General features: G+C 42.3%; 2 protein-coding genes across 2 annotated transcripts in view; both read left to right on the top strand.

The window, feature by feature from the left end:
* The window catches only part of prex2 (phosphatidylinositol-3,4,5-trisphosphate-dependent Rac exchange factor 2), an 86,396-nt gene extending 78,520 nt beyond the window's left edge, over positions 1–7,876 (top strand). The window contains exons 39-41 of the mRNA XM_053412772.1: positions 2,664–2,766; positions 5,357–5,424; positions 6,777–7,876. Of these exons, the coding sequence (XP_053268747.1) occupies positions 2,664–2,766; positions 5,357–5,424; positions 6,777–6,822 (217 nt within the window). The 3' untranslated portion in view covers positions 6,823–7,876. The remainder of the gene's footprint in view (positions 1–2,663; positions 2,767–5,356; positions 5,425–6,776) is intronic.
* Positions 7,877–8,874: 998 nt separating this feature from the next.
* The window catches only part of c20h8orf34 (chromosome 20 C8orf34 homolog), a 53,389-nt gene continuing 47,499 nt past the window's right edge, over positions 8,875–14,764 (top strand). The window contains exon 1 of the mRNA XM_053412547.1: positions 8,875–9,009. Within this exon, the coding sequence (XP_053268522.1) occupies positions 8,941–9,009 (69 nt within the window). The 5' untranslated portion in view covers positions 8,875–8,940. The remainder of the gene's footprint in view (positions 9,010–14,764) is intronic.

Raw genomic sequence — 14,764 nt, forward strand, 5'->3', positions numbered from 1 at the left:
TCATCCCTCCTTCCAGTTTTCATCTTTCATCTCTTACTCTGCTCTTTTTTCTTTCCACCCACCCATTACTCTGATACCCTCTTTCTTTACCCCATGACAGTTTCCACATCTTTTTGTCTCAGTCACACACACACAGACACACACGCGCGCTCTCTTGAGTTCGCTGGAAGTGACTGATGGCTTGATGAAGTGACACGGATGGAGCTGGGTGCTTGTCTGAGCTCTAATAGAAAGTTCCTGTCTCTGCGAGGGCTGCTGCGACTTTATTAACCCACACAGCCAGTGTGTGTGTCTGTGCAATTATACACACCAGCCACTACTCATCCAGATAGGCAGGCTAAGTGTACCGTGTCATAGCAAGTGACAGGGCCTGATATATTTAGGATTATTTGTGAACTTACTTCTTAAACACTGTATTACCCCACGAAGCTGTAGGATGGTGGGCTATAGGATTCAATATCAAAAGAGGGTGATATAGAAATACTTTGATGTCCGCTCCAAAAAACGTATATTTGTATGTTAAACATGTATTTCTCATGTAAATGTGGAGCACACAAGCTAAATCTGGTCTAAAGCCGAAACCTATGAAACCAAGCCAGCAGATTAAATTGCATTGTCAGTGTGGCAGCCTCCTCAGGCGGTATTGATTGGATTTGTTGGCTTGATGGACGATTTGGTTTTAATAACAGTGAAAGCGTGATATTTTGGGGGCATCCACAGTTTACTCTACTCTGCGACTCCCCTCTTCCACAGATTTGATTTTCTGTCCATCATTTTCACCAACAACTATTAGGAAGAAAAATAGAGGAGTTCATCGTCGGTCAGAAAAACAAAAACAAAAGCAGAAGAAGAAAAAACATATCAGAAGCCTTATCCTCAACCCCAGGCTCCAATTGACTTACTTTTTTCTCTTCTAATATTTTTCTCCCTCCCTCATCCCTTCTTCTTATTCTCTTCTCGGCCATTCTTTGCCTTTCTCTCTGTTTTTCGCTCTTTTTTCTTCTCTTTAATAAGTCTGGAGTTTATAAGTAAGGACTCAGCTCTGGAGAGACGCAGTGTAAATGTGCTGGAATGACATAAAGCGGATGAATATAAATATGTAATATATAAATACTATCTCACCAACTCTAATGAAAAGGGAAACACACACACACACTCCCACAGATTTTGTGGAGCTCCTTCATCCTGCTCCAGCTGAAGAGATATTTAAAGATCCTCTGTGGGTTAACCCCCCCCCCCCCCCCCCCCCTTTTATCAGTGTGGGAGGCAAAAAAATGGGTGATTAAAAATGTTTGGGCTGGACTGTGGACGTCTTTTGCACTTCCTTTTTTCGTTGAAACAAACTGGTGATTGTTGATTTAATTTACTTGTATTGCATCATGTATAAGTTATTCATCTGGACCTCAAGGGGACATTTAAATCTTGATCTGATTGACTAATGGCCTGTGGGAGCAGTTTGTCCATCATGAACATCTGCTGATCTAAAAAAAATAAAGTGTGTTCAGTTGAGAAACGTGAAGACGAGAAAACGAAACAGCTCAGATTTCCTAGCAGCTGAAAGGCAATGTTACTTATTGAAAGGGACCCTTGAAGAGTGGGAACTTTGGTCGGTTCAATTTGCAGTGAAATGGCCCTGGATCAATATACTAGTGCAGCATGTTACCATAGAAATATCACCCAACAGCCTATACTGTATGTGTGTGTGACAAGCAAGGTCAGAGAGACAGTGTATCTGTGAATCTGCCGGCCTACAAAGTCTAAATCACAGAGTCTTGTCAACTCTCATTTTGCACCCGTCTCAACCTCATGGCAGCGGGAGTATATCACCTCCGTCACAGGAGAAGTGCCGACCTGTCCTTGCTCCCTTCCCTCTCGCCCGCAACAAGAACGAATCAATCACGTTGATCAAAAGAACTGTGACGTCTCCTCAGGTGCAGAAAGACCAGGGCGAGGTTAAAACCTCTTCCTCTGCTGATGAACCCGAGGTGTTAGCGGTGTGAGTGACGTCTCAGTGGCAAATGAAATGATTCATTAGAGCGGAGATGAGCGAAGGTGAAGCCGGCGGAAGGTGATGCTGATGACGAGGTGTCAAGAGGAGCTAAGAAATCAGCTCGGGGGGGGGCAGGGGGGGATTCGATGTAGCTGTACTGAATTCTGCCAGAGATTCATCAAGCCCAGAGTTTGACGTGCTTTTATTTTCCACTGATGTTTGTTTCGGTCTCAGATCTTGTATTCAGCCTTCATCTGGTGTTGAAGCCTTTCATGTTGCAAACGTGAGTGAGTGAGTGAGGAGCCAGAGAACATAGACGTAGTAGATGCTCTGTGTTTTTATACCTCTGCGCCGTGGACAGCCAGTGGCAGGAGGCATCGTGTCCGTTCTTGTAAAGAAATCTCAAGAACACCTCAAGGGAATTTCTTTGGTACGAACGTTCACTTCCAATCACAAATTAATATAATCCACTTTGGTGGTTGAAAGGCCAAGGTTGCAGTGACCTCATGTTTCTTGTGCTATAATATATCACGAACACCCCACAGGGTCAACAGAAGCAAGATCCTGCAGCCTGATGAACCCACACGCCAATTAAACATCCACCTCCTCGGTGCTTATAAATATGCAGAGTGAGAGTTTGAGCTTGACCTCATGTTTCCTCTCTGATCCACAGCTGCACGCTGAGTGTGACGTTGGAGCAGGCCATCCTGCTGGCCCGGAACCACGGCCTGCCGCCTCGCTGCATCATGCAAGCCACCGACGTCATGAGGAAACAGGTATGAACTGCATTCTGCACACTTTTAAACACACACACACGCATTACCTCTTTGTTGTTTTCCACTCAGCTGCCATAGTCCCCACAGTCCCTACTTTTGGAGTGAATCCCAGTTTCAATCCACAATTTCTGGATCCAAAACCAATAGATAAACCGTATGCTTCATTGAGTCAAAAGTAGGCTGCCAGAACAGTATCAGTGATAGATAAACAGAGCCAACAGTGGAGCTGTGACACCACTATAGCTTCTTTGGTCAATGTTTGATTTCTCACACACACGATCAATTCATTAAAATTGCTATTTTTCAAGGCAGTCAACCGAAAGTATACTTTTTGTTTTTTTCTGTGGATAAGCAAATATCCCTTTGCCTCCATTTCTGTTGTAATTTATTTTACCTCTATCCCTTGCCCTCCCCCCCTTACTCCTCTCTCTGCCTGAGTTCAATCTTATCAGATTTGCATTCACTGCAACCGCGATATGAATTTACCAAAACGAAGTCGTAATGAGAAGCTGAACAGACTGCTCGAGAGGCTGCTGCTTGTTTGTTTGTCTGCATGCCTATTTGGGGTCAAGGGAAGAAATTCCCATTACTTGCCCAGCGCGTACGCACATTCTCACTCCACAAAAAGCTCCGGCCGTGACCACATCTTGGCATATGTCTTGGAGGCTCATTAGAGGTTCTGTGAGTGCTGGTTATTTAGCTGTTTGCAGTGAGAGGAGAGGTTAGGCGAAGGGCTGAGGGACCGCGGGAGGAGAGGCATTTCACTTCTACACTCCGAGAGCTGGGCCGGCGGCCAGGAGGATGCAACTCTGTGCATTATTTAACCTTGAGCGCTACTGTATGTGGCTGGAGGGAAGATCCATCTTGTGGAGGGTGTGGTTTGAGACTATTTTTTTATATGATTATGAACAGGTATTGAGTTTGTAGTTTCGGTTCATTAATCAGAGGGGGACTTTTTCATTATGTTTCCATCGCATCATTTTTCTGTGTCTGGCTTTAGACTTTTTCTGTTTTATTGCGTCATCCTTGACCTACACATCACTGAGGGGTGTGTTTGTGTGTGTGTGTGTGTGTGTGTGTGTGTGTGTCTATGTGTCTATCACTAAGGGTTTTCTTCCTCTCTAACAGAAGCATGCAGAAAAAAGTGTCCACTGTAAAACGATGAAAGACTGGGAATGTAAACACTTGCACATACTCGTTTTATACCAGTTTCATTTACCATCTTTACTTTACTTTGATTGTTGGTTCGACTCTTTTTAGTAAGAGTAATACTATTAATGAGATGGATTGCCATGAACTTCTGTACAGACAATCATGGTTCACTGGGGAAGAATCCCTAACTCTGGTGATTTTACTTTGTGTGGGGAGTCTTTTGTCTTAATTTATATTATCTCAGTATCAAAAGGTTTAGAAACCTAATTTACTTGAATCGAGTTCCAAACTGTAAAAAGAGTTTGAGCTCCCGTAGTTGGATCTGATTCATCTGATCTCCTCTGGGCGCTCTGTCCTATGGGGACATCGGGGGCATCTCTGTCCGGGAGGAATCAGATTAATCGAATTATTGCTGATGCTATCCTGCTCTGAACGTAGGGCCAACTCTCAGATTGCACATGGCAGAGCTGTAACTGAGAGGTCAGCTAATGCAGTTCTTGCCAGTCACTGCCTCTGTGCTTTAAAAAGGAGACGCCGATGACGCCTTTGGATAGTGTTTTGACTGTGTGTGTTTCTGCGTGTACGTGTGTTTCAGAGGGGGAGCAGGGTTTTTTTGCGTGAGCAGGTGTTTGTGTGCTCAGATTGAGAGGCTGAGTTTCTTCTCGCCCCCTGCAGATGTGTATCTGCCAACTCTGCAGCCAGCGAGCAAACTACAGCAGCGTTAGCAAAGAGCAGACGTGCACCTGACTGAGCGAAATCGAAATCGGCAGCACACAAACACAAGCAGGATTCAAGTCCTGTACACCTCCTTGGAGACTATGCTTTCTACATGTGCATGCATTGTTATAGAGCAGACGTGTGCACATGCAGCGGTATAGTTACAAATTTCGGTTCTCCACATGCAATATTTATTAGAGCTGTTTATACTAGAAATTATACCCTCTCTCTGGCAGGTGAATCCAAGTCATTCAGGCTCTGACAGGAAGCAATTTCACCTGGGGCCGAAACTCGTGTCAAACATCATCAGACGTATTTCCCCCCGAGATGGTTCCAGATTGTTGTTCCTCTCTAGGCCCAGTTGACTTTTGAAATATGTAAATAAATCTGTTCAACAGCAAGGTCCAAGTCCCCTAAAACGTCCCAGTGCTTTCCAAGAAGTGAACTCAATACAGTGATGTGGGAAATGCACACATAGTTCCAGAGTTTGAATCATATTGCTCAGCATGTGTTATTTCTAAACAAATGCTGAATCACTGCACTCCTCCCTGTAATTTCTTTGGGAGGAAGCATTCTCAATTCTCAGAGGGCACAACTGTTCTACGGCTCTCTGCATAAGCTCCTCTCTCTAGGGTTTTGGTTCCAGGCCCCTATTTATAGCCTTCCATTTCATGTTTATGCACAGTGTCGTGAATTGACGTTTTTTTTTTTTGTCTTTCAGGGGGCGAGAGTTCAGAATTCTGCCAAGAATCTGGGAGTCAGGGACCGGACGCCGTCATCAGTCCCAAGGTAAAGCTGCAGTGTGTGAGGGGCAGCCTATTGATTCACATACGGCTTTGAATGTGATATAACGTGTACTTTACATTAACTGTGACCATTTGAATTGTTACCCTTGTTGGTAAATTGTGTCGATCTGCATTCAAATCACCAACATTTTAAGATATACAGAAAATTCCTGTGTAATACCTTTTTTTAACAGTACATTTCCATTTCTAATTGTACGTTCTAGCTTCCTGTCTTGGTAGAAGACAATTTGTCGTTTAAAAGTAGAGGAAACTTATTGATCATAAGTTCAGGGTTTGAAAACAACACAGTAGGTTTTGCTGACGGAGTTGCGACACTCAAGTTCTCAATCATTTAGCTACACATACATTTTTTACATGAAACAAAACCAATAAGTTAAGTTGGGCTAAATGATCCCTTAAGTTGTGTCAAATCAAACGCTTGGCTGTACTCTAAACATTTTTCTTTTCAAATTGCTTTTACTTTTCAACTGTCCATCACAGAGCGGACATCTCGCTGCAGTCACACAAATTCAGCGTTTTTAATAGAGCGTGTATTTGTGCTGTCCAGCTGTTCTGTGTGTGCACTTTTTGTGCAGGACTGAGGCCAAATGGTTCCATTAGAAAAGAGCTCCCTGTTCTCCGTCGCTCTGAGACGAGGACCGCCTCAGCCATTTGGCTGTGACATATAGGCTTTTGTGTGACAGGCAGCCCTTTTGAACCTTTTAGGGAAATTGACAAATACAATTAAGTAGCGGGATGATTAGTGTTGAGACATTCTGGTCACCGAGTAAAATCGCTGCACTCTCAGTAGGTTTATGTCATAATTGTTCCGGCGTGAGGGAGCGCTGTACGATGAGGATCATGAGATGTTCACAAGACCGAGATTCTCAGTGATCTGCCGATGAAAGCGACGGTTACGTTTTTGGAGAGTTTACTCTGCAAACATCTGATTTAAAGTGAGTCTCTTCAAAAGCAAAAAGATGTGAGTGGTGCAAATGGTTATTTAAACTAGGGAGAGTAGTGCTGTGTTAAGAGCAATCCACCCTACACTGAAGAAAAAAGGCTGATATCGGAGAAATCTGCTCAGAGATCAGAAAAAAAAACATAGGAATTATGAATAAAACCAAATAAATGTGTTGCTAAAGTATTTCTTCTTTTCATTACGGCGTCAGAAAAGAACATATAATCTTTGAGTGTAGAGCCCGACAGATGCTGGCTGATGCCGTTACAGATAAAAGAGAGTGAAATAAATTCAGTTATAAGAAGAAAACGTAACAATGATGTTAAGATGTCAAAGAAGTGTAATTAAGATTTGATATTTGATAGTTTAATGCCATTTTGTATTTCTCTGACCAGGTTGTACAAGCTGTGCCAGCCCCCTCCCCCCGATGGCGACCCATAATGCACTACACCCAGGAAGGTGCTGAGCAGTGAGTTCGAGGCGTTCTGCTCTGGAAGTCTTCCCTCCGCCCATGAAGGATCAACCCATCTGACCATTTCTATATGCTCACAACAGCTGCCTTAAGTGTAAATAGACTTTTTTTTTTTAAACGTAAATAGTATTTTTTAATACTTTATATTTTTCACAGTTGTACTTTATACATATTTTGATTGTTTTTTTTATTGTGTAATGCATCTGACGAGGAGATGAGAAAACAAAGGATTTCATCTCAATGGAGTTAAATAAGCTCAGTGTCTCGGCTTCATTGAAAAATAAATGTTCCATGTGGGACGATTACATGACATGTTTTTAGTTTCATTTGCATATGAAATTAGCAAGATAACCTTGATTCAAAATATATTTTCCTTGTGTTTGTTCAGATTAAGCAATAATCTGTCTCTGTCCTCTGCCTCCTATGTGTTAATCAGCGTCAGAATTCGATAACCACACAAATGTCATTTCTAACGCTTCCTGACATGATTTTTATTCTTCTGTAAATATACACTTTTAGCAGAAAGAAGCAGAAATGACTCCTGCTGCTGTTTCCTACAGATTTTGAACTTCTATGGCTGTCGTATGCATGAATATAAAGATTTTCAATGGTTTATCAGTATTAACACATGATAGTTTACAGGAAGTAGAGCTGTGAGATATATTCTGTTATTTTATATTGACAGTACTCAGGATTAAAGTGTCTCTATGTGCTACTTATTATTGGATGTTGTCAGTGTAGGGTGGATTGCTCAATGCCATGCAAACAGCCAAGTGATAATAAACTGCATTAGTAAGCTCCAGTGCTGTTCCCACACGGATGTCTCTGTTGTTTCATCAATGGTGTTAAAACGACTTATCGCAGCAAGGGTTTTCCTCAAAACACTACAAATGTTGTCAAATATATTAAAGCTGATCAAATGTAGTTATGACCAATTCACGACTGACTTTGTTTATTCTGTATTTAACATGTATCACTTGAACAATATCTCAGTGTAATAAACAGACCTGCTTCATGGAAAAACACTATCCAGCCTTTCTTATAAGTAGAGCCGATGTGGAACTGAGTACAACAAATGTGTTATACCTTATCAACCCATACACACACACATGTATATTGACAATGATACAAGGAAGTAAAAAACCGCATATCAACTGATGGAACGCAACATAACCTTTGACCTTAAAGCCGTACTAAACTTTCTGATATCCATATTATTCAATATTCATGTATATAAATTAGACATATATCATTTTGCAAGAGTCGTAACTGACAGAAGTGATTGAGGCTTGATATTTTACAGTTTAACCATAAACTTTACGATATATAGCTGAACATATGAAAACATTTAAAATGATAACTCACTATCAAAAAATACTTCTTGTCTGCATTGTTTTGTTCTGAACATTGTCTGTATAAAACCTTGACTAACCGATAAAAACGATTAATCGATCAAATCTTATTTGAATTTTTTATTCTACGGTTGTTTAGTAACCGTTTTATCTCCACTGAAGGACAAAAATTATATAAATTATACTTTTTTTTTTACGTTACTCTGCAGAATGCGCAACACTTGCGTTAAATACCGTCCGCGGGGTGCACGTGTTTATTAGTGTTAATAAATGCGCGTCATGTGACACGTGGAGGACGGATAGCAGATGACAGGGGGACCGACCCGGAGCAGGAGTCCTGCCGGGACCTTTTCACACTCAGTCTCTGGCCGGGAGCAGGCTGCGCTCTGTGGGTGAATGGGAGTGGCTCAGTTAACACCGGCAGCCAGTGAGCGGAACACTTGGGATCCGTGTCACGGAGCCGCTGCCGCCGCTGAGCCGCCGGCGTCCACCGGGAAGCTGCCGCCGCCGAGCTGGGGACGGTCCCGGGCTGAGTCTCCACAATGAGCCGGGCTCCACACAACAACCGGCCGCTCCGCACTTGACGCACACCGGGCTAACCAGGCGCTCGGTGACATTTTGAACGGGGAGTATTTTTTTTTCTTTTGGCAGCCTCCCTCCTGAAGGACGAATGACAGCGGCTCACCCCGTGATTTCATCCCGCTAAAAGCTCCGGCGAGGACCGACACTTTCCTCATGGCGTCCCCTCAGCAGTCCAGGATCCAGTCGTACCTGGAGAGGAACAAGATCGGTCCCTTGTTCGAGGTGAGTGAAAGTTCCCATTATGAAGAACCGCTTCTTTTCATGAATCCTATTTATCTCCAGTTTGTGTTCGATGATGAAATCTGCACAGCGACCTGTCACACTCGAGTAACTGCCACTATACAGAACTCACTACCTGTACTAGCTGGTAAAGCATTTAGTACTTTAAACTATATTATTCAACGTTATATACACCTGTACTCTATATTAAACCATCTAGCTGGATTCAACTATATTATTTCTCCGTATACACTATTGTATTGCAGATAGTAAATGATTTAGTACTTTAAACTCTGTTATTCCTTATATACACCAATACTCTATATTTAAGCATTTAGTACTTTAAACTATATTGTTCAACCTTATATACACTTGTACTGTAGATATTCAATCATATAGTTACATTAAACTATATTATTCAACCTTAAATACATTTGTAGTGTAGATATTATAACATTTAGTACTTAACACTCTATTATTCAATCTTATATACAGTTGCACTATCTCTATATTGAGGCATTTAGCCACATTAAACTTGGTTATTTCTCCTTATATACATTACACTGTAGATGTCAAACCATTTAGCTACATTAGACTGTTATTTCTCCCTATATACACTTGCACTGTAGATGTTAAAGCATTTAGCGACGTGGAACTATATATTCATCCTTGCATTTTTCTTTATTTTTCCATGCACTTCCTAAACCGTCCCACTGCTACTCCACTCACCACTCTAGCACAGAGGAATATTGGCTGCCGTGTTTACGCTCACATCTCCGGGTTCAGCTCTTCCTACAATCATTTGCATTTCAAAAAAGACGCTGTGCCACCGCCACCGCCTGCACTCCACACACTCGGTTTGGTGAGGTTACAGGGGAGCTGCCTGCCTGTCTGTGTGTTTGCCAGTCAGGGGATATCTGTGTGTATTCTCAGGGTGGCTCCTGAGCAGCCCAGGGGAGAGCATGACTTCATCCTTTTGTTTGCTGTTGGATTTATGGCTCAGAGCAGGACCGCACACAGGTGTGAGGCGTGATCACGGCAAAGATGGAGAGGACAAGAATCCATGTGGCGTTGAGATGATTGAGCGAGTGTCTTCAAACAAGAGCAGCGTAATGCGGTGGGATCACATGCACCGTGCAGTATTCACATGCGTGGTGTGTTTCTGCGGGGAAAAAAGTGCTGACGTGTGAGTCCCGTGCTTCAGCTGGATGTGTAGTCGCAGCACGCACACACACACAAAATGAAGTGCATGTTAAGCAGATGTAGGAGCAGTGGCGAGGGTTGTTTCAGCACCCTGGACAGAGACTCACCCTGTGAAGGAGACAGGGAATCTTATTGAGGCCACAACCGCACAATGATAGTCGACCGTGTGTGTGTGTGTGTGTGTGTGTGTGTGTGTGTGTGTGTGCTCTCTCTCTGTTTGTTTTTCCTCCCTCCATTTTTCCTCTTCCACCTGTCTCCCCTCCTCTACTCTCTGCCTCACCCCCCCTCGTCTGTTATTAGCCACAATTAAACCCTCTCTCCTTTATGTGACCATTGAAGATGATTAGAGCAAAATGTGACTTTACGGTGGCGCCTGCAGTGTTGCTGAAAATACACCTTTGCTCCAAAGATCAATGAGCTCACAGGGTGAAGCTCTTCATGCTTTGCATTGCATCATGTGTCCTGAAGGAACCCTGTAGACTTTTTATCCTGAGCTTCAACGATCATTGGCGACTGTGTAGAGGCTGTGAGGAGTTTCAGGTCGGTTGACGATGTTGGAAAGAGATGTAATAAGAGGAGTATACATCTCCTGGGTCTGCCTCTCTCATGAGAAAATGATGCAGGCGCTCCCCTGGTGTTTTGCGCTTGAACAGAACCTTGGCCCTGTCGCTGTTGTCTCAGAGAGAATTCATCCAAGTGCAGTCAGTTGTGAAGAAACAATTTGAAAAAGAAGAATCCAGGAAGAGCTGCAGGAATCCCTTTTGTAATTTTCCTTTTTTTGATCAGATGAAGAGAGCGGTCGTGCAGCAGATGTAATCACACAATGGTTCTGCTGCGCTGCTTCAACCAAAAAGAGCTGAATGAAACTTCGATTGTCATTCAAACAAAATGAGAACAACACTTTTTGGTAGCACACGTCTCAAACTATGGAGTCATATGTGTACATCTTATAAATATATTTAAGGTAAAAGGACTATTACAAGGATTAGTGCGATGCCATACACACATTAGTGACACAACCCGGTTTCTGCAGTAATCGTATTTTCCACAGACGGAATAAAATGATCGTCTCCTGATTGGTTTTAATGTGAGCGGAATAGCACTCATCTTTCAAAACATTATTAGTTTTAACAGGAGCATGACCTATTGATGTTAGCCTTTCACAGACATATCGGTACTTGCGATGGTATTTATCGATATGAGATTACATTTTACAGAACTAATGTGTATTTCATTTTACATGGAAAAGTACCTTTACTTTTTTTAACTGAAGATCAGCCTATTTGAGTTTAATTGCTCTATTGTTATTTATAATAACGTATATGGTTAAAATCTGAACGAGGGTATGATAACGATATCTTGGTAATCACTGATTTTTTTTTTTATATATCTGACACATTGATTTCGGAAACCCTTCTCTCCTCCATATCAGTATCGTCCCCAGAAACTCCATATCGGTCAAGGTGATCCTACTTTTGTCTACAATAATTGTCTGAATATATTAATTGAGGAGCCTCAACAAAGTGTAATGAAGCATCATGTTAGCTGAAGATATAGGTCAGCTAACATCGTGTCTGAAGATCCGAGTTCTTCTCTGATCCATCTCTAATTAACGCTCTGCCTCTTACGTCATGCTGTGTTAACGCTCAATGGGATCTATTCCTTTACCAGAAGCTGCTTTTCTTTCGTTTCCTTTCTCTCTCACACTCACGTCTTCAAACCCCATAACCTCGTCCCTCTCCCCCCCACAGCGCCGCAGTATTAAAACGTCTGTGTAACAGCGAGCAGGGATTCATTTACTCACTCTGATGAGACACTGCTTATGATTTGCCAGAGAATTGATTTTTTTTTCCTTCTCTCACTAATGAAATGGTTGCTTTTCGGAGATAGCAAGCTGAGTCAACACCAGCAGAATATTCTCTGAGACGTGAAGCAGCCTTTCATAATAATTGAAGTAATTGCGCCCTGGATTATTGTCAGCCACTTATTATTTTCCAACACTTACTCTTCTCCATTCGCTAAATGGTTTAGGTCCAGCGTGACCTTTCATACATCTTTGTTAGAGGAAGAGTTGCCAGTGTGGCCGTTAAAGCAAGAGGACGTATTGGATGCAGCAGGCGTATGTGTGGGTTGGGTGAATCTCCACTTTCCTGGCATTTAGAATTTGACAGAACCGCTTCACCTGTGTGAGAAAGTCTGTGGAATTCTCTGATCTTGGCATTATCAGAGACGATCTGCGTGATCAAAGTGTAAATCTCTGACATTTAAACTTGTATGACAGCACCGGGTGGTAAAAACGGAGCAGTCATTTGCCTCTTATCACCAGACGGTATGAAAACCACTCTCCTTTTCCTCCCCGCTGCGATCATTCATGTCTAAGTCGATATAATTGCCATGTGGAAGAAGTGGCTCTGTGAAGCAATGGATCGTGTTAATGCAGCTCCGACCGAATAGTGTCACTGGTTTGAACTGGAAATGGTGTAAAAGTCAAACGTTGAGTTGTAACGAATTGGTTTGACTCTTCAAGTCTTAACTTTTTCTTCAGTGTCTTCATTAGCTGGAATCGTGGTCTGCTAATACACTGTGGCTTAGAATTGGTCTCAGCTCAGGGCTTTTTATGACCCCTTGCTGATACAGTATTATTAAAACACAGATGAGTAGCAAACTGGATTGGTACTGGCTCGGATACAACTTTAATGAAATGAATCAGGTCTGCATTGCTGCGTCTTATCATTTTAGAGGTTTTATTAGTGCACAACAGCACCTAAGAAAATACACAATGAGAATAGAAAGCGCAGAGAACGCTAATCCAATTAATCACTTTGTTTGTTATCTCATTGAGATACGGCATGTTTCTCTCTGGTTGCCGCAGCCTCAGATTTCCATTCTCACAGTACAATGATCCCTAATGTAATTTCCAACGTGCAGGAACATAATGAAAATTACATCACTGAAATCGATAAATACAAAGAGAAGACGACTGCTGATGAATCTGCTCAGTTTCGGGCCGATAACTTGGGTAAAGGTGCATGGATTCAAATCAGTGAGTCTCTCTTTTCCTGCTATTGGTGTTGCTACCTCGTAAAATAATAAAATAAAATAAGAAGACTCCTCTGAGAGAGAGTATGTCCATCCATATGTGAAAAAAGATTCAGTCCACTATGTTTTGCTGTGTAGTTCCTCTGATCTGCGGTGCTCGGGGGCTCAGCAGTGCAGCTCTGCAGCACTGTGAAGAGGTCAGTTTGTCCAGGCAGGACTCGGACAGACACACAGCCTGACCCATTGATCCGCTCCCCGGGGAAGAGATTTATTGGCCCTGGTGTGATTGGGCTTTGGCTATTTTCACTTACTGTGTTATTGCAGAGTGTGCTCTATCTTTGGGTCTCGTTTTATCTATAATTTCTTTACAGTTCCAGAGAAATTGTTGGAAATCTATGGTGTGTGTCACAGATAATCAAAGCCAGGACTGGAAACATTTGTAATGGTGGACCGTAGAGACAGATCACCCACACACCATTTATTGCAGCCCATACAGCGACGTTCAGTTGTACATCCAGGAGAATCCATCATGGGTCTAATTACACGTCTAGTACAAACACACTGGGAAACCTTTTTGTCTGACAAACTGATTTACCCATATCGCAAATGCTTTAGATACTGCAGTATATGAGTCTATGTACTGCACCAATGCCATGTGTTAGTTAGTCTCACCCGGATAAAACTGCAATTTTCTTTTCCCAGGAATCACTTCTGACTTGGCACCGAGCTACAACTGGCGAGTGCTGTTAATGGAATGGAACAAGGGATTTCTGGTGTCTCGTTAGCCAGGGCTAGATAAAATGGCTGCAGTTTGGCAATATTTCACGCCCGGAAAGTCTCACAAGTAAAACGGTGACTGAAAAAGACCTCAGTTCCAAGGCAATAGTGTTACTGATTACAACACTGGCAATCTCAGAGCACTTGAAGAACCATCACACGAAAAAGAGCACGAGGAGAGCACGGATTTATATAGAGACGGCCCCAAAGCAAGAAAGATAACTGACCAACTTCTTGAGTTAATTTCTATGTATATGTTTCTTAATGCACTGGTATTGGATTGGCCAATACGCAAAGTCCAGGTATCTGTGTTGGGAATGGTCAAATAAAACATCTCTGGTTGGATTATCGGTGATATAGACCAAAACCAAGTTATTAAAGTTCAACGTTTGGTTTTGTATTTGTTATTTCACCTGAGCCAACAATTCAAAGCAAGGATATCTGCAAAAATTTGGTTTTTTATCGCAGCATAACAACTGACCATTTAATATTGATATAGTGTACAGTCCAATATGAGAGCTGAGGTCCTTTTCTCACACTTTGGAGCAGGAGAATCAACATATGCCTTCATGACTGAGTGTTTTGTGTCTAATGAGCAACACTTCCAGTCTTGTGTGCGCTAGTGGGACATTGTATCTTAGATATTTACATCTAAACACAGAAATGCTCACTTAAAATCCTATTAGCAAACTCAGAAGGCGTGCTGGAAGTCAATGCTGTCAGTTTAGTCTAATGTGCA

The sequence above is a fragment of the Pleuronectes platessa genome, chromosome 20 (genome assembly GCF_947347685.1).
Source record: "Pleuronectes platessa chromosome 20, fPlePla1.1, whole genome shotgun sequence".
In the NCBI taxonomy this organism is placed as follows: Eukaryota; Metazoa; Chordata; class Actinopteri; order Pleuronectiformes; family Pleuronectidae; genus Pleuronectes; species Pleuronectes platessa.